The sequence below is a fragment of the Balaenoptera acutorostrata genome, chromosome 3 (genome assembly GCF_949987535.1).
Source record: "Balaenoptera acutorostrata chromosome 3, mBalAcu1.1, whole genome shotgun sequence".
In the NCBI taxonomy this organism is placed as follows: domain Eukaryota; kingdom Metazoa; phylum Chordata; class Mammalia; order Artiodactyla; family Balaenopteridae; genus Balaenoptera; species Balaenoptera acutorostrata.
Genome location: NC_080066.1, coordinates 25,397,884 through 25,425,661, shown reverse-complemented (window position 1 = coordinate 25,425,661; position 27,778 = coordinate 25,397,884). Strand labels below are relative to the sequence as shown.

At 40.1% G+C, this 27,778-nt stretch overlaps 1 protein-coding gene across 3 annotated transcripts in view; it reads right to left on the bottom strand.

The window, feature by feature from the left end:
- The window catches only part of PRKCQ (protein kinase C theta), a 152,168-nt gene that overhangs the window by 59,298 nt on the left and 65,092 nt on the right, over positions 1-27,778 (bottom strand). For all 3 annotated transcript variants that reach the window (XM_057544212.1, XM_057544213.1, XM_007167435.3), the window contains 7 exons: positions 27,468-27,499; positions 27,286-27,371; positions 24,366-24,495; positions 20,711-20,820; positions 19,812-19,929; positions 18,090-18,250; positions 14,302-14,475 (listed from right to left, as the gene is read on the bottom strand). In XM_057544212.1, the coding sequence (XP_057400195.1) occupies positions 14,302-14,475; positions 18,090-18,250; positions 19,812-19,929; positions 20,711-20,820; positions 24,366-24,495; positions 27,286-27,371; positions 27,468-27,499 (811 nt within the window). The remainder of the gene's footprint in view (positions 1-14,301; positions 14,476-18,089; positions 18,251-19,811; positions 19,930-20,710; positions 20,821-24,365; positions 24,496-27,285; positions 27,372-27,467; positions 27,500-27,778) is intronic.

Genomic DNA, 27,778 nt, shown 5'->3' with positions numbered 1-27,778 from the left:
AAAGATCAGATCAGAAATAAATGAAAAAGAAATGAAGGAAACAATAGCAAAGATCAATAAAACTAAAAGCTGGTTCTTTGAGAATATAAACAAAATTGATAAACCATTAGCCAGACTTATCAAAAAAAAAAAAGGGAGAAGACTCAAATCAATAGAATTAGAAATGAAAAAGAAGTAACAACTGACACTGTAGAAATACAAAGGATCATGAGAGATTACTACAAGCAACTATATGCCAATAAAATGGACAACCTGGAGGAAATGGACAAATTCTTAGAAATGCACAACCTTCCTAGACTGAACGGGAAGAAATAGAAAATATGAACAGACCAATCACAAGCACTGAAGTTGAAACTGTGATTAAAAATCTTCCAACAAACAAAAGCCCAGGACCAGATCGCTTCACAGGCGAATTCTATCAAACATTTTGAGAAGAGCTAACACCTATCCTTCTCAAACTCTTCCAAAATATTGCAGAGGGAGGAACACTCCCAAACTCATTCCACGAGGCCACCATCACCCTGATACCAAAACCAGACAAAGATGTCACAAAGAAAGAAAACTACAGGCCAATATCACTGATGAACATAGATGCAAAAATCCTCAACAAAATACTAGCAAACAGAATACAACAGCACATTAAAAGGATCACACACTATGGTCAAGTGGGGTTTATCCCAGGAATGCAAGGATTCTTCAAATATGCAAATCAATCAACGTGATACACCATATTAACAAACTGAAGGAGAAAAACCATATGATCATCTCAATAGATGCAGAGAAAGCTTTCGACAAAAGTCAACACCCATTTATGATAAAAACCCTCCAGAAAGTAGGCATAGAGGGAACTTTCCTCAACATAATAAAGGCCATATATGACAAACCCACAGCCAACATCATCCTCAATGGTGAAAAACTGAAACCATTTCCACTAAGATCAGGAACAAGACAAGGTTGCCCACTCTCACCACAATTATTCAACATAGTTTTGGATGTTTTAGCCACAGCAATCAGAGAAGACAAAGAAATAAAAGGAATCCAAATTGGAAAAGAAGTAAAACTGTCACTGTTTGCAGATGACATGATACTATACATAGAGAATCCTAAAGATGCTACCAGAAAACTACTAGAGCTAATCAATGGATTTGGTAAAGTAGCAGGATACAAAATTAATGCACAGAAATCTCTTGCATTCCTATACACTAATGATGAAAAATCTGAAAGTGAAATTAAGAAAACACTCCCATTTACCATTGCAACAAAAAGAATAAAATATCTAGGAATAAACCTACCTAAGGAGACAAAAGACCTGTATGCAGAAAATTATAAGGCACTGATGAAAGAAATTAAAGATGATACAAAGAGATGGAGAGATATACCACGTTCTTGGAGTGGAAGAATCAACATTGTGAAAATGACTCTACTACCGAAAGCAATCTACAGATTCAATGCAATCCCTATCAAACTACCACTGGCATTTTTCACAGAACTAGAACAAAAAATTTCACAATTTGTATGGAAACACAAAAGACCCCGAATAGCCAAAGCAATCTTGAGAAAGAAAAATGGAGCTGGAGGAAACAGGCTCCCTGACTTCAGACTATACTACAAAGCTACAGTAATCAAGACAGTATGGTACTGGCACAAAAACAGAAATATAGATCAATGGAACAGGATAGAAAGCCCAGAGATAAACCCACACACATATGGTCACCTTATCTTGATAAAGGAGGCAAGAATATACAGTAAAGACAGCCTGTTCAATAAGTGGTGCTGGGAAAACTGGACAGCTACATGCGAAAGAATGGAATTAGAACACTCCCTAACACCATACACAAAAATAAACTCCAAATGGATTAAAGACCTAAAAATGTAAGGCCAGACACTATAAAACTCTTAGAGGAAAACATAGGCAGAACACTCTATGACATAAATCACAGCAAGATCCTTTTGACCCACCTCCTAGAGAAATGGAAATAAATAGAAAAATAAACAAATGGGACCTAATGAAACTTAAAAGCTTTTGCACAGCAAAGGAAACCATAAGACGAAAAGACAACCCTCAGAATGGAAGAAAATATTTGCAAATGAAGCAACTGACAAAGGATTAGTCTCCAAAACATACAAGCAACTCATGCAGCTCAATATCAAAAAAAACAAACAACCAATCCAGAAATTGGCAGAAGACCTAAATAGACATTTCTCCAAAGAAGATATACAGATTGCCAACAAACACATGAAAGAATGCTCAACATCATTAATCATTAGAGAAATGTAAATCAAAACTACAATGAGATATCATCTCACACCGGTCAGAATGGCCATCACCAAAAAATCTAAAAACAATAAATGCTGGAGACTGTGTGGTGAAAAGGGAACCCTCTTGCACTGTTGGTGGGAATGTAAATTGATACAGCCACTATGGAGAACAGTATGGAGGTTCCCTAAAAAACTAAAAATACAACTACCATACAACCCAGCAATCCCACTACTGGGCATATACCCTGAGAAAACCATAATTCAACAAGAGTCATGTACCAAAATGTTGACTGCAGCTCTATTTACAATAGCCAGGACATGGAAGCAACCTAAGTGTCCATTGACAGATGAATGGATAAAGAAGATGTGGCACATATATACAATGGAATATTACTCAGCCATAAAAAGAAACGAAATTGAGATATTTGTAGTGAGGTGGATGGACCTAGAGACTGTCATACAGAGTGAAGTAAGTCAGAAAGAGAAAAACAAATACCGTATTCTAACACATATATATGGAATCTAAAAAACACAAACAAAAAAAATTGGTCAGAAGAACCTAGGGGCAAGATGGGAATAAAGATGCAGACCTACTAGGGGATGGACTTGAGGATACGGGGAGGGGGAAGGGTAAGCTGGGACAAAGTGAGAGAGTGGCATGGACATATATACACTACCAAACGTAAAATAGATAGCTAGTGGGAAGCAGCCGCATAGCACAGGGAGATCAACTCGGTACTTTGTGACCACCTAGAGGGCTGGGATAGGGAGGGTGGGATAGGGAGAGAGACGCAAGAGGGAAGAGATATGGGGACATATGTATATGTATAACTGATTCACTTTGTTATAAAGCAGAAACTAACACACCATTGTAAAGCAATTATACTTCAATAAAGATGTTAAAAAAAAAAAAGGGCCTCATCTTTGAAGAGATTCATGGAGCAAAGTATGGCAAACACAGGTTAATGATAACTTTACATCATAAAACTGAACTGGGTAAAAATTCCCAGAAGTAATGGAAAAAACTGGATTCAAGCAGAACAAGAATTAATAACACAGGACTGAATGAACTGAGGAGGATGATTAGAATTTTTAGGACTTCTCATTTGAAATATTGCTGGTACTTTAATGTTTTGTTTTTCCAGATTTGAGACTTCTCTTGTGTTACCATGACTTACAATTAGGTAAAGTATACTTTTGTAAACAAAGATGAAACATTTACTTTTTCTCTCTGATTCCTCCAGAATCCAGAAACTCTCAAGTATTCTTTTTATGGAAAAATAGTTATTTACGTAAGTTCAGTGAGAGTCTGTTTTTGTAACAGGACACAGCTGGATACACTGGTTATATTACCAAGACCTTGACTGGAACGTTATATGTGAGAGAGACGTGTATAGACTCAGATATGACCGGACAGCTTTAAATAACTAAGGTTGACTTTAGGGAGTCAATAAAGTCCCTTGGAGAAATTGGACTGGTACTCTGGTACCAAGGTTCCTGGGAGCTAACCAGGTGAGTAAGAAAGGTAATTTCCTGGTAGGTTCCAGGAAACTCAGGGTATTTTTTGGACCTCAAGAAGAGCGAACTTCACCCAAAGCTATAGGTATTGCAGGTAAAATCTTACTGTGAGACTTTGGCTTAGCTTAAAGCCTCAGAGGCTTTAAGAGTTCACTCTGAGATTCCTTTCCAGGAAACAGTTTTTAAAAGAGCTTAAATGGTCAGTCACTATTCTTGCTGCACTTATGTAATTAATCAGGCCAAGTTTGATGCAAACAAATTAGGTTTACTGTAATTATCTTTGGTTAAAAAAAATGGTGATGATACAGAGGAAAACTGTATCTTTGTAGATATTAGATTCTAATCCTGGTAATTGTTTTTGAGGTTTTGTTATATACCTGTAAACTGGATTGGATCTTGAATACTTCTCGTTCCCTCAATTATCTGGCTATGACTCTCCAAACTAATGTTTCCAATTTTCTCCCACCCTTCTGATTTGGAGTCACTAAGAACAAAGACTGCCCTTGCATCTCCTTGGAAGGGACTCTACCAGATCTTCCTCACTAAACTGATGGCAGCCAACCTGCAGGGACTTGAACCTTGGGTACATATCTCACAACTGAAGAAGTCCCCACCTCATGTTGGGTCCTGTACACCCACTGAAGACCTCAAAATCAAATTGAGAAGTAGCCAATGTTGAGGTAGACTGCTGGATAACTAAACTTGACACCCTCTCTTCTTCAGCGTTTACTCTGGCACTGGCCTGGAAAGATAACATCTTCATCCATATCTCCCAGGCCATTGCTTGGGTGGGGGTGGGGGGGTATCCTTTTAGATTGCTGGATTTATCATCAAAAACTCTGATCTATCCATGACGTTAGAGACCCTCTGGTCTGTTTCCCTCTCTCTGGTTAATAACCCCAAACTTGGGGAACTTTGTATCCAGGCTTTGTATACAAAGAAAGGGACACAAGGCTAAGGGGATGCAAACCCTTTCTTTGTCAGGGCCCTACTTCACTAAGCCAAGGCAACCTGTTGCACCTGGATTAACACTTCTGAGGAAGTTGAGGCTCAGTTACATAAAAAATACTGAACAAGCCACTTGCCTTAAACAGGTGACTCTTTCAATGGGGTCTTTCTTTGACTTATTTGGTTTTGATTAGTTTGGGTCTTGGGGCTGAAGAGCACTCCAGGTATTGGGAATTATCCTACTTTTCATAATCATAGTGATCTCCCTGGAATGCTGTATTCTTTCAAAGGCTTTAAATTCATGTTTGCAGCCACTGACCACCAACTAAATGATCTCCCTAAGAGTGGAACTTCAAGAAGGGAATGAAGAGAATGACTGACTTAGAAATTGTGACCCTAAACTCTGTGGCCTGTGAATACCACAGATTAAGTAAAAAACATCCTGACCTGTGAACACCACACAAAGGATCATCAAAAACCATGAGAACTTCAGAACGGTAGCTGGGAGTGGTGCTAATACCTTAAATTTTGATCACATCTCCCAGTTATGTTGAGGGTCTGATCAAAAGAGGCAAAAGAGGCGGTGTGATTGTTAGAAAAGAGGCAACAGTCCCCAAATGGAATCACTTGTGCTAAGCCCATCTCCAAACCGGCACTTAATACGTAAGCTAACTGCAATTCCAAACATCCCCAGGAATGTAATCTTAACCAGTCAGTCTGGAACTTCCTGATCAGCACCAGTAAGGACATCCATCTAAGGAAGGTGACCTTGACTGAAACAATCTGCTCTTTCCTTGTCGCTCCCTACTTTCTGCCTATAAAAGTCTTCCATTTCATACAGGTCCTCAGAGCTCCTTTCTGTTTGCTAGATGGATGCTGCTCAATTCATGAATTGTTGAAAAAAAGATAATTAGATCTCTAAATTTACTCAGTTGAATTTTGTGTTTTCTTTCCAAACCCTCTTATTTTCACCTAGGGTTATCAGAGATAGATCAGAGAAACTTTGTGTACTTGAGTTATTGAACTTTTAATCTAGCATAATTAAAAAGAGAGGAAAACTATTTTTTCTGTGGTTTTTCCCCGGTAGGTGAACATTTAGATACTATAGAGATGACATGTCACTAAGACACATGGTATGAATATATAGGAGGCCCATATCTGGACAAAGACGTATGGTAAGATTGAATGCTGTTTCCAGCTGAGTGGCCTTAAGGCAAGGTTCATCTTTCTTAGCTTCAGTTTTCTCATAGGTAAAATGAAATAATAATATCTACTTCATTGGGTTTACAGAATTAAATGAGATAATACATTTTAAGTTCCTAGGAAACAATCTGGCACAAAATAGGCTTCAGTAAACCTAGTTTTAATCATATTTTCTTTATTTTAATATATATGTTGGAGCAGAAATGGCTGGTTGCCTCCCTTTCTTTTTTAGTAAAAAAAAATAAAAAAATTATTCTGGATGACAATGTGCTTAAGATTCAACTTTCCAGCTTTCCTTACAGCTATAGAGGAGTCAGAGAGAGGTAAGCAGCAATTTTTTGTGGGCCTTTTGGAAAAGTGACTTAAGAAAGAAGACTAAGCTGGCATGGGGTTGTTCTTTCCTCCCTAGAATGTGGCTGTGAGGGCTGGGCTCTAGCAGCCATGTTGGACTGAGGAGTACCCTTGAGGATGGGAACTCAGTACAGTAGATGATGGAACAGGGAGCAGATGGTTCCTGGATCTCTGACACCATGGAACTGTCATACTTGCTTTGAACCATGTATGTAACTCCTTTTATATGAAGAGAAAAACACTTCTATCTCATGTAAGTCATTTTTATTTTCTATCCCTGTTACTAGCAGCCAGTGCAATTTCTAATTGACATACATGTTAATTCACATTTAGACAATTCTGAAATTGGGAGATGGCTTCTAGTTTTTAAAATAATTTTGTGTATCAAGAAAATAGGGCATCTAATTATTGATGGTATCTTAAACTCAAGAAAGCAGAATACTATTCTTCCAAGCTAAAACTTGTTTTTTTTCTATTTACTACTTAGAATTAGGTAGCAAAAGGAAATAGTTTTCTAATTTAATCCCCATATAGTTTGAATCTTGCCTCTGTTGGGGAAACATAGAACTTAGCAGGGCAGCAAGAAACATTTGTTGAATTAATTTAACAGCAACTTTCTAAAGTAATTTATGACATGTATTTTCAAGGTTTTATGATTAATTTGTTTCTAATAGATTTTAATTTGTTAGTGAGTACAGTTAAAAGATTCCTCCCATGGACACACTGATGTACACCTACACAGAAAGCAATTCCTCCTGAAGAACTAAGAGCTGATTGAACAGCTTCTGCACAAGAAATGATAGAGGGACCAAGACCCAGCATCAACAGGAAACACCCCTGACACAGCGATCTGCAGTAGAGAGGGATACCACTGAGAGGCCTGTGCACAGACTTGCCCACCTTGGTGCACAGTGAGAAAAAAACCCCCCAGCAATTTAAAGGACACTTTAGACCATACTTGAAGGAAATCCATTTACTAACCTTAGAGCATCTGCCAAACACATGGGGAACTGCTGGAACTCTCTCCAGGGTTGGAGGTGCTGTGCATGGATGGGAACACAGTCCAGACACTGTAGCCAGCCTGCCAAGGCCACCGTAGCATGCCCCAGGCCTGCACTACCTACAGCCATGCTACCAGGGTGGCTTTGGTGTGGTATATATCCTAGGCCGCTCTGGCTCATGTTGCTCCAGCCATCCTGCCAGGGTGGCCACAGGACACCCTGCCCAGGGACCCCCTCCCGCCCCCCCAGCCCTATACCTGTTCCAGTTCCAGCCCCCCTCACCCCTAGGCTGAGCCTGACCCAACCAGCCTGCCAAAGCTGCCCAGCCCACACAGGGGATGCTCCTTACACAAGGCCACCTTTAAAACCAGGAGACGTAGCTGTCTTACCTAATTCATAGAAACAAACCAGAAAGTCAAACAAAATGAGGAGACAGAGGAATATGTTCCAAATGAAAGAACAAGATAAAACCCTGGGAAAAACACCCTAATGAAATAGAGATAAGTAACTTACCTGGATTTAAGAGTTCAAAGTAATGGTCATAAAGATACTCACTGAACTCAAGAGAAGAATAAAGGAACACAATGAGAACTTCAACAATGAGTCAGAAAATATAAGAAAGAACCAATCAGAACTGAAGAATATAATAACAAATGAAAAATACACTATAGGGAATCAACAGCAGAGTAGATGATACAAAAGAATGGATCAGCAATCTGGAATACAGAAGAGTGGAAATCACCCGATCAGAACAGCAAAAAGAAAAAAATTTTTTAAATGATAGTTTGAGGTACCTCTGGCACAACATCAAGCCTACTAACATTCACATTATAGGGGTCCCAGGAGGAGAAAAGAAAAGGGCTGAAAGCTTCCCTAACTTGGAGAAGAAAACAGATATCCAGGCCCAGGAAGCAGAGAGTCCCAAACAAGATGAACCCAAAGAGATACACCCCAATACACATTGCAATGAAAATGGCAAAAATTAAAGATAAGAATATTAAAAGCAGCAAGAGGAAAGCAACTAGTCACCTACAAGTGAACACTTATAAGACTGTCAGCTGAATTTTCATCAAAAACTTTGCAGGCCAGAGGCAGTGGCATGATAAAGTGCTGAAAGGAAAGAACTTAAAAGGAAAAAAACTTATAACCAAGAATACTCTACCTGGCAAAGTTATCATTCAGAATTGAAGACAAGATCAAGAGTTTCCCAGACAAGTGAAAACTAACGTAGTTCATCACCGCTAAACTGGCCTTAAAGAAGACCCTTTAACATTTTTTGTAAGTGAAACGAAAAGGCCATAAACAGAAATAGGAAAATATATGAAAGTAAAAATCTCACTGGTAAAGGCAAATATATAGGAAAGGCTGTGGAACAGCCACTTAAACTAGTATGAAGGCTAAAAGACAAAAGTAGTAAAATCAACCATAACTACAATAGAAGTGAAGGGATACACAAAAAGATGTAAAATATGACATAAAAACCAAAATGTTGGCGAGGGGAGTACGAATGTAGTGCTTTTAGAATGCGTTCTAACTTAAGTGACTTTGAGCTTTAAATAAACTCATATACATATATGAGAGAGAGAGAGAGATGAACTTCATGGTAGCTGCAAATCAAAAACCTATGATGTACAAAAAATAAAGAGAAAGGAACACAAACATCACACTAGAGAAAATGATTAAACTACAAGGAAAGAGGCAAAGAGAATAAGAAAGGAACAGAGAAGGGATACAAAAACAACCAGAAAACAATTAACAAAATGGCATTAAGTACATATCTATCAATAATCACTTTAAATCACTTTAAATAATCACTTTAAATAATCACTTTAAATCTCTTTAAATCACTTTGCTCCACTTTGCTGAATGGATTAAAAACAAAAAACAAGACCCAACTATATGCTGCCTCCAAGAGACTCACTTCAGACCTAAAGACACACACAGAGTGAAAGTAAAGGGATAGAAAAAGATACTCCATGCAAATGGAAATGAAAAGAAAGCTGGGGTAGCAATATTCATAGCCAAAAAAATAGACTTTAAAACAATACTGTAACAAATGACCAAGAAGGACATTACATAATAATAAAGGGGTCAATCCAAGAACAGGATTTAACATTTGTAAATATTTATGCACCCAACATAGAAGCACCTAAATATTAACAGACATAAAGGGAGAAATTGAAAGTAATACAATAATAATAGGGGACTTTAATGCCACTTTCAACAATGGATAGATCATCCAACCAGAAAAATCAATAAAGAAACACTGGCCTTAAATGACATACAGAACATTCTATCCAAAAACAGAATTCAGATTCTTTTCAAGTGCACATGGAACATTCTCCAGGTAGGTTATGTTAGGCCACCAAACAAGTCTCAATAAATTTAACAAGACTGACATCATACCAAGCATCTTTTCTGACCACAATGGTATGAAACTAGAAATCAAAAGAAGAAAATTGCAAAAGACACAAACAAATGGAGGCTAAACAACATACTACTAAATAACCAATGGGTCACTGAAGAAATCAAAGAGGAAATAAAAAATACCTTGAGATAAATGGAAATGCAACTTTCCAAAATGTATGGGACACAGCAAAAGCAGTTCTAAGAGGAAAGTTCATAGGAATACAGGCCTACCTCAAGAAATAAAAATCTCAAACAATCGAACTTGACACCTAAAAGAACTATAAAAAGAAGAAACAAAGCCCGAAGTTAACAGGAGGGAAATAATTAAGATCAAAGTGGAAATAAATGAAATGGAGACAAAAATACCAGTAGAAATGATCACAAACTTAAGAGCTGGTTCTTTGAAAAGATAATGAAAACTGATAAACCTTTAGCCACACTCATCAAGAAAAAAAGATGGCCCAGATAAAATCAGAAATGAAAGAGAAGTTATAACTGACACCACAGAAATACAAAGAATCATAAGGGGCAACTATAAACAATTATATGCCAACAAATTGCACAAACTAAAAGAAATGGATAAATTCCTAGTAACATTCAATCTTTCAAAACTGAATCAGGAAGAAATAGAAAATCGAACAGACTGAAAATCAGTAATGAAATTGAATAAGTAGGGGAAAAAAACCCAAAACTCCCAACAAACAAAAGTCCAGAACAAGATTGCTTCACAGGGGAATTCTACCAAATATATAAAAAGAGTTAATACCTATCCTTCTCAAAATATTCCAAAAAAATTAAAGAGGAAGGAATACTTTTGAACTCATTCTATGAGATCAGCATTACCATGATGCTAAAACTAGACAAAGACACCACACAAAAATTACAGGCCAATATCCCAGATGAATACAGATGTAAAAATCCTCAACAAAATATAAACAAACCAAATTGAACAACATATTAGGAGAGTTATACACCATGATCAAGTGGGATTTATCCCAGAGATGCAAGGATGGTTCAATATCTACAAATCAGTCAACATGATACACCATATTAACAAAATGAAGGACAAAAACCATATCATCTCAATAGATACAGAAAAGGCATCTGAAAAAATTTAACATCCATTCATGATAAAAACTCTTATCAAAGTGGGTATAGAAGGAATACACTTCAACATATTTAGTGAAGGCCATATATGACAAACCCAAAGCTAACAACTTATTCCACAGTGAAGAGCTGAAAGCTTTTCTTCTAATATCAGGAAAAAGACAAGGATGCCAACTCTCACCACTTATATTCAAGATAGTATTGGAAGTCCTAGCCATAGCAATCAGACAAGAAAACGAAAGATATCCAAATTGGAAAGGAGAAAGTAAAACTGTCACTATTTGCAGATGACATGATACTATACATAGAAAACCATAAAGATACCGTGAAAAAACTAATATTAGAGCTTATAAATAAAGTTGCAGGATACAAAATTTATATGCAGAAATGTGTTGCATTTCTGTATACTGTGTAAAGAGAAGGTAAGAAAACAATCCCATTTACAGTTGCATCAAAAAAGAATAAAATACCTAGGAATTAATTTAACTAAAGATGTGAAATACCTGTAGTCTGAAAACTAAAAGATACTGATGTAGAAGATTCAAGATGATACAAAGAAATGTGGAAAGATATCCTGTGTTCATGGATTAGAATACTTAATATTGTTAAAATGTCCATACTACGGAAAACAATCTACAGATTTAATGCAATACCTATCACAATACCCATGGCATTTTTCACAGAACTAGAACAAATAATCCTAAAATTTGTATGAACCACAAAAGACCCCAAAGAGCCAAAGCAATCTTTGCTTTGTTAAGCAAGTCACATATGCTTGCAATCCTCATTGTTATATAAGTTAAAACAAATTCTAAAAAATAAGCAAGCAGACAAAATAATCCAGAAGTAAGGCCCTTTCCCAACTGACTACATTAAAAAATTACCCAGAGGAAATCATGATTCAAATCGATTGCTGCTGTTTACACTCACTTGTGGCATTTGGTTATTTTGTTTGACATACAAGGTTTGAAGAAGAAATCAGTATTATTAAGTATAAAATAAGTTACAAGGATATATTGTACAACACAGGGAATCTAGCCAATGTTTTATAATAACTATAAATGGAGTATAACCTTTAAGAATTATGAATCACTATATTGTACACCTATAACATAATATTGTACATCAACTATACTTCAATAAAAAGTGAATAAAATTTAAAAATCAGGACATCTCAAATCAGGGTCCTTCAGAAAGTATAGTGTAAGCTTCGCCTCTCCCCGCCCCGCCCCCACCCCACATCTCTTATTTCTAAAAGGACTCAATTCCTTGAAATCTAAGTAGTGAGACAGTCATTTTTACATCTGATATGTACATTCTCTGACACTTTTTCTCATGCATTTACTTTTCTGGTTTTGGTAAATCATTACATAGGCTTGGAATCTTAAGAGCATTTCCTATAACAGGGAAAGAAGCAAACTCTGCCTGAGGCTCTAACTGATAATCAGAGAAGGAAACATACCTATTTTCTGCAAAGTGGGATTCATAACAGCCTTCCCTACACAGTACAAAAACAATCATACAAACAAATATATAAAAACAGCAGGGAAAGGTGCCGAGTGAAACTTGATTACATAATGCCCCTACAAGCCTGGTCTGAGGTGTATTTAGTATTTTGATAAAAGTCCCACAATGTTTCAAGAGGAAAAATGAGATTGTAAGTAACCCCTAGGGTGCACAGCAAATCTAGAACAGACCAGGAGAGTGGGACAGAGTTCCTTACTTTGTCTTCTGGTAAAATATCTGCACCATCCCAGACCAACAGATATTTATGATCTCTCCAGGAGGAAATTTCTAGCAGGAAATCTTTCTAACCCTCATTATCAGAAATTCCAAACTCCTTCCTGCTGTAAAACATAAGCCTACTTTTAAACAGCTTATCATAATCCCTTTGTTCCTTCATGCCTTCTTATAGCCCCTACACCTCTGCTGTCCAAGACCCTTTCTGCCTATTCTAATTTCTATTCAAATTCTAACTTCTAGTTTTCTCGGCTCTGGTGCTTAGAGTCTGCATTCTGCAATTAATATTACTCACCACTGTTAGAAGTGTCATTCTTGCCTCTTTAATTTTTTATAGTATGAAATTCTCCAGGTCAGGAACTGTATTAGTTCTATATCCTTCACAATGCTTTGAATACAGTATATGATCATTGAGTGCTTTTTCATAGTCTGGTTTCTCTTTTGCTAGCTAAGTATATTTATTCATTTATTCCCTAATTAAACACTTGTTGAGAATCTACTGGGAGCTGGAGAAATGGTGATGAAATCCCTAGTGACCGTGCACATTTTCTGGCTGATTCCCAGTTTCCCCACTAACACCTTCTGTGGCTGGAGGCATCTTGAGGTCCTCGGTTACTTGTCCTAAGGTAGGACATTATCATCAAGGCTTGAAACAGAACAAGAGAAAAAGTCCTCATGTTCTTTGGACCTTAACCACACGGCTCCACACGGGTCTGCTTATTATTCTAGGCTACATACATAGGGACAGGGTCAAGTAGGGTAGAAAAATAAAAAGAGAAAATCATTATGTTTGTGCAGGAAGACTGACCTACAGGGATGTTCATTTCAGTGTTATTCAAATCAGAACAAAATTTAGAAGTAGCTTAATTAGATAAATTGTAGAAGAATATCCACAGATGTGAGGAAATGTAGAGAATGTTGAAAATGCAAGTTACAGAACAGGAGGTATTTACAGTAGGTCATTATTTTTACCTTTAAAAATCTAATGGGGGAAAAATCTAGAAGGATAAACTTAGAAGTATTAACGGTGAGTATACCCAAGTGATGGGATTACATATGATTTTCTTCTCTGAGCATATAAGCACTTTCCAAATTTTCTAAAATGATCTCTGAGCATATAAGCACTTTCCAAATTTTCTAAAATCAATTTTCTAAAATGATTTCTTCTCTGAGCATATAAGCACTTTCCAAATTTTCTAAAATGAGTCAAAACAGAAATTCTTTTTTTAAATTTTAGGGAAAAAAGAGATCAGGAGGAGAATTCTCCCAGAACAGAATAGACACTTCTGACAAAATTCACCCTTTTACCACAATGCTCAGGGCCTCACTGATGAAGCCTGCTCTAAAGGATGATCTTCTACTGGCCTTATAAAGGAAAACAACAGTGCACACACGTCTTGATCTATTTTTCCAAATTTCGTCTCTTCAAATACATGTATGGTAGATGAATAAACAGATGTCACTTTTTCCCTCTCACAAAGCACTGCTTTGTTAAGCAAGTCACATACTGCTTATAAAAGTTAAACCAAATTCTAAAAAACAAACAAATCCAGAAGTAAGGCCCTTTCCCAATCAACTACATTAAAAAATTCTAAGTAATTTTTCAATGGTGTTTAGAGCAGAAGAAACTTATTTGGATGGATGGAAGGTGGATTCAAAGGTAAAGAAGAAATATACGAAGAGAGTACCCTATGTCTCCAAACGAGGGCTGCCAGGAGCACCCAGATTTACTGGGGTGAGAGGTGGAGATGAAGGATAGCCTTACCTTGGTCTGGAATGTGCAGAACATGTGCGTTAAGAACGGATGCTCCCAGGCCAAGGAGAGAACTCTCTTCTCTACCATCGTACACTCCACATCGTCGTCCATCAAAACCACATCTTTCTTTAAGGCTTTTATTGCGAAAAATTGATTGCTTTTCTTGAACTCTGCTAGAAAGACCTAGAGGGAAGGGGAAGACACTTTATTTTAGAATTTGGATTCACGCTCATTAAAGAAGAGTCACGAAGTCCTGAGAGAGATGTATTGGGTGAGAAAAGACTACGTCTCCAATCCTCCTCCACCCCTTTTATGGAGACAAATAGAGCTTCACAGGTGTGGGATGATACGGAACAGTTTCATCCTCTCTCTACCTTTCAAAGGGTTTCACAAAACTACGGTTCAATGGGATGGGTTATTCTCAGCCCCTGAAAAATTCTATTTAAAAAAGTGTGCCCTGTCTACCCAGGGACCTGAGTAAGTTTATTAAAAAAATTCAGAGGCAAATGTGTATTGAAGGAAGCAGCAGCAAGTAGTGGAAGGAAGATTTGATTGTTCTTGAAATATCACTGAAAATGAGCATAAAACCTTACTCTAAGTTTTACCCACTTTTTCAAGGCAAAAAAAAGAATATGTGAGGAATTGAGCTTTCCTGATGTGCTTAAAGAATGCACAGCATTTCCTCTGATGGCACAGACACTAGTATTACCTTCAAGACCTACTATGTGTCAGACATTCTGCTATGTGCTTTACATGTGCTATCTAATTTTAGTATCTATTTAATTCTTAGCTCAGAACACTCTGCAACACAGATAGATAGTAATAATTAAAAAAAACTAGGCTCAAAGGGTAACTTTCTCAAATTCATAAGAGCTACTCAGTGGGAAATCTGACTCCAAAGTTTACTTTTTCCACTTGATTTCATGAATCTTGTAAGAAAGGACACCAGATGGCAAGTAATGGAGCGTTTCCCCAACTTTTTTTGCAAGTGATGCAGCCACAGACAATTGACAGGAGTGAGGACATGGCATTTGGAGACAGAAAACCCCAGCTCAGGCCTCATCTCACAGATAGATACTTACTAGCTGTGGGAATGTGGGCAAACAAATTAACCTCCCTGGGCTGCTTCAGTTCCCGAATGTGTAAAAGCAGTAACTATCAACACACTGCTGACTTAACAGGACTGTTGTGAAAATCAAATACCAGGTGGGAAAGTGATTTGTGAAACTGTAAAATGCTTTCTAAATGACAGTTACTGGAATCTAAAAAACAAAACAAATGGATGTCTATAACAAAACAGAAAGTGACTCACAGATATAGAGAACAAACTAGTGGTTACCAGTGGGAAGAGGGGAAGGGGGAGGGGCAATATAGGGGTATAGGATTAAGAGATACAAACTACTATGCATAAAATAAGTAAGCAACAGGGATATATTGTACAGCACAGGGAAATACAGCCATTATTTTGGAATAACTTTAAATGGAGTATAATCTATAAAACTATTGAATCATTATGTTATACATCTGACACTAATATTGTAAATCAACTATACTTAAAAGAAAAAACACTTGCCATCTGCTTCTTTTAGTGACTTTTAGGGAATGTTGACGTTAATGATGTTAAACCAATAGTGAAAATGCACGTGTCTATGTTTAAAATAATACAGTGCAGACACATAGCTTTGGGGTAGCTGGCTTGATAGAGGGGGTAGAGCTTAGATGAGAATTCAGGCAAATGAATGACGTTCATACATATCCCCAGAAAACATGCAATTTGTTCTCCTGGGCCTAAAATCGATGGAGAACCAGAATATAGAGGCTACCATTTTGATGAGGGACCATACTTCCTATAGAGAGTGAAAAGAAAGAAGAAAAACAAGTTTCAGAGTATTCTTAGTGTTGGAAGAAAAGAAACACAGCTGCCCCGTTTTGCTCTGGTGCTTCATCCCCCTCTCCTTGGGCCCCACGGTGCAGTCCCCTCAGAGTGCAGGGATCCAGGGTCCTGATGGTGAGGAGCTTACTGCTTTGGACACAGAGCAGAGGATACCTAAAGCTCTCAGCTGTCCCCTGCGTTATTTACTAAGGCATATAGGTTTAACTTAATGTCTTCTTAACCTTGTTGAAAAGTAAAATCCACATGGGAACAAAGAAAAACTTTTCTTTAACAATTAAAAGTCCTCTTTTGGTAATTGCTTCTTTCAATAAAACATCCCCAAACCAGCCATAAACTAAGAAGCTGAAAAAAAAAAAGCAATTTCCATCCCTATAATGTGCTTTCAGTTTTTGGAAACAGGTTATAACTGCACATTAATTGATGCTAAATTTTAATGAAGACTGGCTGTAAAACTGCCTATTACACTCAGATTAACACCAGACGAGCCTGCTATGGTTCATGTTATTGTGGAAACAAAATAAACGAATTAATGGATATCAGCTACAGTTTGTAGGGCAGAGTGGATTTTGCCAAAGGCAATGCCTTGGTATTATATAGAAACCCCAACTGCAGCACAGTGTCATTCAGCTATGGCAATACCCAGTTACATGATTATTAAATAAACTGGGTAAGTTTTGCAGCCAAAGTCTAGCGAGCAGGTGCTGAGCATAATGCTGGTCTTGGTTGCACAAATTCATGGAACAATAGTCTTTGGCTAAAACTTTCCTAGACATTGCATCCAATATAAATATAAAACAACTGAGAGTTCCATTAATACATGTGATATCCTTAATATCCAAAATAACCTAAAAGCCTATATTCCATGACATCCCTCTTTACAATCACTGGCTTGAAAATCTCCTCTTGTCACTGACAGTTGATTATAATTTCTTCCATTATGTCTCCTTCCTCCTCTCCTTGCCCTCTGTGACTGACTAATGGCCCATAACCTGAGTGAGTGGCAGGAAGAACTTAGAGGAGGGACTTCCTCTGTGGAACTTTTCCTAAGACGCTCAAGCTAGGGCCGTGTTCCGGGCTGAATTGTGTCCCTTCCAAATAATTCATATGTTGGAGTCCTAAACCCCAGCAGCTCAGAGTGTGACCATATTTGGAGACAAGGTGATTACGGAGGTAATTATGTTAAAATGAGGTCATTAGGGTGGGTCCTAATCCAATATGACTGGCGTCCTTATAAGCAGAGGGGGTTAGGACACAGACATGCACACAGGAATGGCCATGTGAGGACACAGGGAGAAGACAGCGTCGACACCCAGGAGAGAGACCTCAGGAGAAACAGCCCTGTCCACACCTTGATCTTGGACTTCCAGCCTCTAGAACTGGAAGAAATAAATTTCTGTTGTTCAAGTCTCCCCATCTGTGGTATTCTGTTACAGTAGCCCTAGCAAACTAAAACAAGGCTGAGGACATTTGGTAGAGAAGAAATCATACAGAAGGTAAAACCACACTCCAGGTTTGAGAAAGGAACAAAACAACAACCAAAAAAACCACCAAAGAAACAAAAATATCTGTGAAACAGGAACTGGCTGAGGCACCTTCTCATTTCTTTGGTGTCCAAAGATATCGAACACACAAGCTCATGGGACGAACACCTTCCAAGTGAAATGGCTTGAATCGTTGTTCCCAGGAAGCAGAGGCTGCTATTCCCCAGAGCTCCCCGGGTCCCTATTTATTCGGATGTCTCTCTGCCCTCTAACATATATCACATCACATGACAGTTCCTGACCAGGAATGCGCTCTCTGCACACCCATGCGTGGTTCAGTTCCACCAGTTCAGTTCCACTGGCCAGATCTGCTCTTCAATTTCTGGAAGTTGGGCCACAGAATTCTACATACAATATCATACCTTGCCAAAACTTCCTTTCCCCAACATTTTGTGCAAGGTAAAATCCTCGATTTTTAATTTCATATGTAGAGATGGTCTTTCTACGTTAAGTTCAGGTTCTGGACGATGGCCTACTTTCTCCATCTCATCCAAGGGAGACTCCCAGGAGATCCCCTGAGGCTCTGAAAATGGCAAATCAGTGGTTAAAAGGAAATAAGGAACAGCGGAAGGTCGTTCTAGCTACTTTGAGAACACGCTTTCTTTTCCACATCCCATTCTGAAGCTCCACTCACAACGATGCAGAAAGGGGTTCCTGCAGGGCAAAAGCAGCACCTCCTGCCCGGGAGCCTGGCATCTGGGGGGCGGACTGTGTCTCTTTATGCAACAGACTGGGAAAAACGTCAAGTTAAGAAACACTCCAATCAGCAAAAGACCATCTATGCAACAGGAATGAGCACTTTCTATAATGCCGAATCACGGACAAATAGGGATTTTAACCAAATTGGAGGAAAAATGATTCTCCGTTGCTTGCGTGGCTTACAGGCACAGTGGCGTCAATTTCTGTGACCGACCGTGCAGGGACGAAGAAATGGATAGCAGATCGTTAAAGATCTGAAATGCATCATTCGCCACAGTCTTTGAGTCAAGATGTTACCTACCTTGATCATGTCTGAGACACATGGTCTACTCCTCTGCCCGGAGACCCTTCCCAAATCTAATCCAAACCCTTCTTTAAAAAATTTTCAGGACAATTTATTCCTCACCCCCTGCCAGAGAAGGTGTAGAAAAACTTTTCTGGAGCCTTCCTCTGACCCCCTTATAACATTTCTTTTTTTAAAATTGAAATACATTGACATATCACATTGTGCTAATTTAAGGTGCATAACACGTTGATTGACACATTTATCTACTGTGATATCACTAGATAGTTAGCACCTGTATCACATCACATATTTATCATGTCTTTTTTTGTGGTTGGAATAATGACATTTATTTTCCAATCTCTAGGTTTATCTTTCATATTCTAAGTCCAAGGAAAATAAGTATTTTATAATGTATGCTGAAACTATTCAGAATCACATGGTCATATCCTCTCATGAAGGACCTTCAAACAGGAGGCTGGATAAACTTCCATAACATCAAAAATGTTAAGGACGTTAGGCTATTCTGCCCCTTTCTTTTTTTTTTTTTGAGTTTATTTATGTTATATAGCAGGTTCTTATTAGTTATCTATTTCATACATATTAGTGTATAGATGTCAATCCCAATCTCCCAATGCATCCCACCATGCCCCCGCTTTCCCCCCTTGGTGTCCATAATCCCCTTTCTAATCTTAAACTTTCCAGAAAAGTCTCAAAGGTGCAGAATAAGATGGTCTGTGGTATTCCTACCATAGAGCTCTATGGAGGATTTATTTCTGTAAAACTGTTTAACCACGGCAGGGAGTAATGTTCTAAAATTCTAAGGAAAAGTTTGCAATTGTTTCCTCCAGAGATGCCGCATTTTCTTCTCCCACCTCAACCTCTCACCAACATCACCTGCTTATGAAGGTTTTCTAGCGGGGTATATTTTGGTTTTACAATACTTCTAAGAAGTAGGAGACTCTTTGTTGGTGGCTAGGTCTGTAATCTCTAACTAGAAAAGAATCATTTATCAGGCCCGGTACGTGGAGAATTAAATCCAGAGGACTCAGGTTAATCAAGATGAATTACTGACGATTCTACGGTGGATCAGGATACCTACCTTTTTTCCCCGGTGCTGGTCCATACGGCAGCTTTGCTTCTCCTTTTATGGAGCATGGGAGACCAATTTCAACTGGACCTTCTCTGAAGATGTGTTCAGAGTCTCTTAAGCAGCGAGCCTGGGTTACAAACAAAGAGTCAGACTACCCACCTACCCACCCACCATTAACGGGACGGTGCAGCCTGCTGTCCATGGGCATGAAAGCCATTTCAGATCCCTAAATGTGTAGGATAACCGAATCTCTCCCTCCCCTCGGCACTCTCTTAGGGATCCCATATCCTGTGGATGTCTATCATATTTTACGTACCAGCAGAACGTATTCGCTTCCTGCATACTTTTCTGGGGGCTAACTGGTTTATCCCATGCTATCCACATTATTTGGTCACAAATAAGAATCATTTCCATCCAAGCCAATGGATGGAAAAATAGCTTACGTGGGCAATGCCAAGTCTTAAAGAGGGTTTGTCCTTGGATGTGAGGATTCGGCATGCTAGTAAGTAGCAAGGCAAAAGTTGCCTTGGACTCAGTGTTTTGAAGACATTCTAGGGATGATTCCAGCAAATAAATGTTTTCTTCCCCAGGCTATTATATAGTTGTCATACATAGGTATAAAGCTGGCAATGAATCCTCAATAATTTTAATGAATTTGTTTCTGCCCCTGCTCATTCCATGAAGAATTTAAGATCTTATAAAGATCCACACAATCCAAATGCATTAAATAAATAAGTATCTCAAACGGGGGATGTGGACATGAAGGTGAAAGTCAGTGTCAAGGCAAGTACTCAGAAAGAGAGTACACGTTGCCCTGTAGAGTTGCTACAGATCACAGAGCGAAGGGACTGGAATAGTCCTAGTTGAGCTGAAATTGTGGGAACTTGTCCCCTAAAAGCTGTTCCTACCTGTTGAGTGCTCTCAATCATTGCCAGTGCTTCAGCCATTAGCTTCTGGTTTATGCCACAAAGGTTGGCGACCTTTGTCTGGCATCTGTGATGTACGTTCATGCCACATGCTGAAAGGCAGAAAGCGACACCTTGAGCAAGGGCAACAGAACCGACTTCCACGGACTTTGCACGTCATCTGTTTTAGGTGCGTGTATGTCCAAGGAATCACTGGCAAATCCCCAGCGCCATCTTCCCAGCAGAGGGAGACACTGAAAGCAAACAGACTAGGGCAGTGCTTTTACGATGCCACCGCACATTCACCTCCGATTCCCTGAGACCTTCACGCACGCACCAGATGCACCTCAGCATGCTGCTGGGAAGTGACTCCCGTTCAAGGCGGAACCAGAGCCTGTGGATGGGGAGGAAGGCTGCTCCCAGAATGCATTTCCACTGTGCCATCGCTGAGAGTGAAAAAACTGAGGTTGGCTCTTATTCCAGGGATGATCCCAGCAAATAAGTCGGTGGTAATGTGGAATGCTGGGTGGAAGGTCATTCACTGCCACTTAGATGCTTAGGGAGTCCAAGCATCCCCTTTCCCACGTGGGCTACGAGAGGCTTCTCCACCCTCTAGGCTGAAGCCTAGGGTACAACCTCAGTCGAAATGGAAATTGAGACGGTGGGGTGGTCTGTGCATATGTGAGAGGCGGGGGTGAAAGGAAGGAAAGTGTCCAGAGACCGTGTTCTCACCACATGGGAGAGTTGGGCTACTTGAACTAAGTGATCTGTATAGGCTTCTAGCTCTGAGACCTACGATGCTGGAGGATTATCCTGATCCATTAGTCCTAAAAACAGCACGACCATGCTGTTGACTGTGGGAGCCTTCTTGTACTGGGGGTCGGGCACCTGTGTGTCTGTGTAAAGACAATATCGCTTCATGTCATTAGTCCTAGAAAATGCAAATTCTGCTTATGAAACATCACCGTTATGCCAAAAAAAAAAAAAACTAACGAAGATTTCCCAACACCAGCAGATAGAACTCTGATCTCACGTCCTGCTAGGTTCCATAAAGGTATATCAACAGGGATTGTTACAGTGGAATTAGGCAGGAGAAGCTATAAAATCATGCCGTTTTAATCTTCTTACCTTATTACTTGCCCATCTGTGTGCAAAAACTTAGCACAGTGACTGGCCTCCAACAGGTGTTCACGAAAGACAACTTTTCTTTCATCTTTATTATTTACTACAATAAAATATTCTTGAAATATTTAGGTGAAATTTTAGCCATCTTCACCTTTAGTTTTCACTAAACAGTTCATAACAAGACAAAACAGCATTTTCTAGTAAGTACGCATAAACTATTACTCATCCCAGTATAAAATCATAAAAATCCACCTGAAGTGGAACCTTTAATACAGTAAAGATGCTACTCATAATGGCTTCTGCCCTCTGAATTCTGCCTTGTTAGCTTGACTCCTCCCGGGCTCCCGGATGCAGGTTTTACGCTGGGCGGCCCCATTTCCTACGTATTTCCTGCAAGGTAGAGGGAGGCACGTAGCGAGCATCGAGCACCTTGCTCTTTAAAACTGTAGCGGATCTAAGCTCGTCTCTGATGGGCCCTGAAGAGAGGCCCCGTGCCCACTAGGATCACAACGTCCTAAGTCTGTTACTAACCAATAGGTGATAACCGGACCTCGGTGAGTGCAAACAGTCCCTTCCGATGACTAATTTCATGGGAATTTCAGTGGCGAGAGAAAGGAGACAGGGTCAGGAGGAGCGGGGGCCCTACTTAGGAAGGAGGTTTACAGGAGAGTAAGAAGAAGAGAGAGTGAAGAAGGGGGGGGAGAGACCCAGGAGAGAGAGTGAGAGGCGGAGATGCAGATGAGGGCATGAGGGGGGGGGCAGAGAGCGCCCAGCCTCTCGGGGTTCCAGCAGGAACAGAGAGTGACTTGGGGAAGGAGAGGGGGGAGGAGAGGGGAGAGGAAGGGGATGAGAGGAGAGAGGGAGTAGGGTTAAGGAAGCACAGGAGGACAGGGAAGGAGGAAAGAGAATGGGATGAAGAAGGAATGTTCAAAAAGGACAGAACCCAGCAGGGCGTGGGAGCCGTGGAACAATGCCAAGGAATCCTCCTGGAAGTTCTGAGCTCAGAGGCACAATCGTGCTGTTGGGACCAGCTCGGCCTCTGCAGGTGGGGCGCCTGGGCTCCAGGGAAAGAAAACCCTACGAGTGAGAGCATCACAGGAACAGGGACACCACCAGACGGGGATCTGATTATTCCTGTCTGTTTGTCCCAGCAGAACACTCCAATATTACCTGTTGCCTACGACTCTTAAAGACACTCTATACAACGCCCGGCCCACCCACCCATGGACTCTTAAACAGGTGTAGAGAGGAAAGTGCGTGGTGGTACTTTGGGTGATGGAGGGATTGTTCAGGTGAATTCTGACTACCTGTGGGTTTGCCTTCGGTAATGATTTGGAGACCTAACCCCTCCCGCCTCCATTAAGATGTCACTCCGGGCTCCACCAGACACGTGGATGCAACTGGGATGAGGACAAGGAGGCAGCTAAGGGTGATCTTCCTCCTTAGGTCAGCGCCCTTTATCACTTAAAAGATACAACACGCATTAGCCAGTGGCATAAGTTAAAATGGGGCTGCCCAGAAAAAATAAAGTGGCTTCTGTGTTTGATCAACATCCTATGATAAACCATAATGGAAAAGAATATATAGTAAAAAAGAATGTATATATATGTATATAATATATATATACACACGTATATAATATATATATATGTGTATAACTGAATCACTTTGCTGTATAGCAATAATTAACACAGCATTGTAAATCAACTATACTTCATTAAAAAAATTTTTTTAAATAAAATAAAATACAAAGTTCCCTGCTGAGCGAAGCACCTCTGTTTTGAATGTTATCTGGGCTCTGTCCTCCCCTCAGCTGCACTCCAACGGCAGAAGTACTTTGTTAGTTCTTGTTGGAATTTTTCCTCCCTACCCCCTAATCCTGGCATAACAGCATCTCAGTTTCTGAAGGTTATTGCCTTCGCAGCCTGGACTTCCAGAGAGAGAAAGCTCTTGTGCTTTTTCTCAGGGTCCGGCCGAATACCTCCATGGTGGAGGCCATCAGAATCAGAGCTGGGCCTCTTCCTGTGCACGTGGAGTTCAGAGCACGCTTTGGGGACAGGCTCTCCAGCTTAAGTCAGGCAGTTCTCTGCACAGGACTATCCAGCAGCGAAACGGACGCGCCAGGCTCGCTCCCTGATGGGGGCACAGACAGAATCGTACTCGCTGGTGCTAAGGAGAGCGGCAGGGGCAGGGCTGGGGCTGCGGAGGTCAGGAAGGGGCAGGTCCAGGGGAGGGAGCCCGTCGGAGGAGAATCAAGCAGGTACCACAGAAGGCATCGGGCCAGGGGCTGTGACATTTGACCTGCATGACCGGGCACTTCTCTGGGAAACAAGGCATGGGGTGGGGACAGGTGGAAGGGAAAGAACAGCAGTGGCTTGTTACCGGGGAACTTCTCATTCAGGATCACGGGGCTCTTCCGGGCTGGATGGAGAAGGCAGTCACCTCCGTCCTCCCCCCGCTCCCTGGTTCTCTCCATCAAAGCTGCAAATCCAGCCACTGGGGGTTCCAGGGGGGCCACGCTCATTAGACTCACCGTCACACTTGAGGCCTTGCCTCGCCAGGCCCCAGAGCAGGGTCCCACAGTGCTCACAGAAGGTGGGGCTCTTGTAATTGTAGACCTTAAATCTGTGCGGCATGTCGATTTTGAACCTCTCCTTGTGGAACTGAAAGGGAAAAAGAATGTGTGATGGTCGGTGTGTCCCTGCTTCCCCACTTTCCACGTCTTAGCAGATACTTTAGCACAGTGAACAGAATAATAAAAACACTGCAGTGATGTTTATTAGAACCCATAATTTTTACTTGTCAAGCCTTATAGTCGTGTCCAAAGAAGACAAGGAGCTGTTAGCTCTTCTAGGTCAAGGGCAAGGGGGCAAGATACACATATCAAGTAAGCTGGAGATGGCTGAAGTCTGCAGCCTTCCCACAGACGGGCTAAGATTTCAGGAAGAGGAGACCAGGGTTATTTATTTAAATGGGAGCTAAGTAAACGTACTTCCCTTCCTATTTTAATATAAATATTTCCTTTTCTCTTTCAACCTAGCACTAGTGCTTTAACCTTTGGAAGATGTTATACAATGCCTCCTCTAGAGACGTCGGTTTATTAGTGCGGGAGCCCAAGGTGGGAAGCCTTTTCACACTTCTTATACATGAACTGAAAAGACAAGAGGTAGATAACAGTTCTGCCAGGTGCTGTGATAGACACGTCACATGTGTTATCTTTTACATGTGTGATATCTCATACAACCCTCAAAATACCTCTTTTGAAGCAGCCTGTTAGTATCCTGATAGGTGGGGAGATTCAGCACAGATAGGGCCAGACACTTATCTAGGACACATAGCCATCAACTGAGCTGCAATATCTATGAGCCTGACAGTCCGAATCTGAGCCCATCCCCTCTTTCACCATTACTCTTCGCTCTCTCAAAATAAATGTGATGGTTTAAGGGATGGAGAGAAGGGAGATGACAGAGGGATGCCGATAGTAGATATAGTGAAGATTTTTATTTTTAAAGTGTTCTAGAGTTTAAATTCTCCCCTTTAATCAAACTTATTACATTAACAACAACAAAAAATAAGGCACTTTGATTCCTGGCAATAATACCAATATTCTTGTGCAGTATAAAAAGTTTTATTTACTTGAGACTTAAAATCTCTACGGAAGTTTTTAATTAAACAATTTCTTTGAGAACATGTACAGTAAAGTGGCCTTATTTGTTAAAGGAATACATGTTCTCATGGCTTTTGGTCAGCATTTAGTCTTTAGAATGGCTTAAAGGCTGCCCAGCACTTACTCGAGATATTTTCAACCAAGAAAAAATGCACTTCAGAACTCCTATTTCGTAGAAACTTTTCCACATAAATATGAACAAGTGATGTCAAGGTCCAGGCTAGGAGACTTCTACTTCAAATCCTGAACCCAAGTCCAAATGGTTCAAGATGTGTCTGGGAAAGACTACAGATCTGTACTTTCCAACATGACAGTCACTCACCCACATGGGCCAAGGGAACACTTACAAGGTGGTGAAAAGATGTGCTGTAAGTGTAAAATACGTACTGGATTACGACAACTTTGTATGAAAAAAACATAATGTAAAATATCTCAATTTTGTATATTGATTCTATCTTGAAATGATAATATTGGAGCAGATTGGGTTACATAAAGTATATTGTTAAGATGAATTCCACCTGTTGCTTTTTCCTGTCTTTAATGTGGCTACTTGAAAGTTTAAAATTTTACCTGTGGCTCTCATTCTAGTCCTACTGGACGTTAGCCATTGAAGTTAACAGTCATGCTTACAATTTGTGATTTTTCCAGGAAAGCTGAAGGCATCAGGTAAAGGGAGCAGGAGGGCGGGATGAAAAGAGGTACTGTGATTTCAACGAACAAAAGCCTTAGTCTGGGAGGCCGAGATCCGAATTCTAGTCCCAGCTCTGCCAGGTGGAAATGGTTGACCTTGGACAAACTACTTCAACCTCTTTGAGGCTTAGCAGAGTCACTCATAACAGGAGATTATCCCCTTCTGGCTCTAAATTTTAAAAGAAATTCTACTCTGGAAAAACCCAACCGATCTGCTATCTCTTTGCCTGCCCCTTTGCTGGAGAAAATCACACACCCGGGAGATGGCTGCCCTCAAACTCAAATGGACTTGCAACTGTGCTTGGCAATCCTGCTGCTTTTCTCGAATCCCCTTGCCTTGCCACCTCTGAGATAATTATTTTACAGCCCCTTTTTCCTCCTCAAAGACACTTGTTGCCTTCTTTCTTCCCCTAGTCCTCAGACTTCATTGAGGACCTAAGCCATCTAAGGGAAGCTCCCTCATCTGTCCTTCCCCAAATCTACAAACTTACCTTCATCTACAACCATCTCTCCAACTCTTTCCTGTCCGTCAGAGTTTCATGTCCATGTGGCTTTGGACCTCTCCCCTTCTTGCCAAGACTGACTGCTCTGGTTGCCTCTCTCTCTCTGCAGCTTCATCTGCCTCCCTCTCCCACAGAGTAAAGTCTAACTTGCCCCCAGATGACACATCTCAAAGTTCATTCTGAAAGAATATTTGCCTCTCAATATAAGAATTACCCATCTGTTACCCCGCCTCGTAAATGCTCACATCTGCATTTTATAACCATTGCCTCTACTCTTTAACTGTCACTTCTAGCTGTAGATGCCACAGGAGTCGTTCTCACATAATTCATCAGAACTATGCTTTCTGGCCACTTTTCTGTGATGTTTTTCTGGAAAAGGTAGAATCATTAAAATTCTTCTTGTGCTCTCTCATTCATCCCCTAGTTTTGGATCTCAGTAACCATCACCACTGGAGAGGAAAGGGTTTTAGGGTGTGCAAGGAAACATTTAAGCATTCAAATTCAGGCATTAGGAACAAGAATTAGTGGGCTGTAAAATTCGATGTCAGGATAAAATCATCGTATTTCAGACAGAGAGGAATCTCGATCCGTACCATGGTTTCTCGGCTGTTGATAGCTGATCCCGTGCACTTCGCTATAACTTTATCGATACACTTCTTGTGAATTGCTGCATTACATTCTGAAAAGAAATGACCACAGCTTGAGATTTTCAGAAGTTAAGGGGCAACTAAACGAAAAGAATGACGATAATACAACAGAAATCCTTCTGACTTACGTCGACACTGGTAGCCCTGTTTGTTCAGACCCCTGCAATAAAGCACATGTTTGAATATTTGCATGATCCTCTGAGTCAACAGTAGTAGCAAAAACATTTAAAAGATGAACAAGATCTCATAGCTTTCTACTATCACAGAGCATTTTCTGATCTGCAGCACTGTTCTATTATTAGCCAAGAGTGTTAACATGTGCTTTTATTTTAACCTGCTTTGTGAAAAGTCTGATAATTAGATAAATGAGGAGTTGTTGATTTCCCTCCCATTTGCATATTTTCCAAACAAACATGTAGAGATAAAAATGCCTGACCAA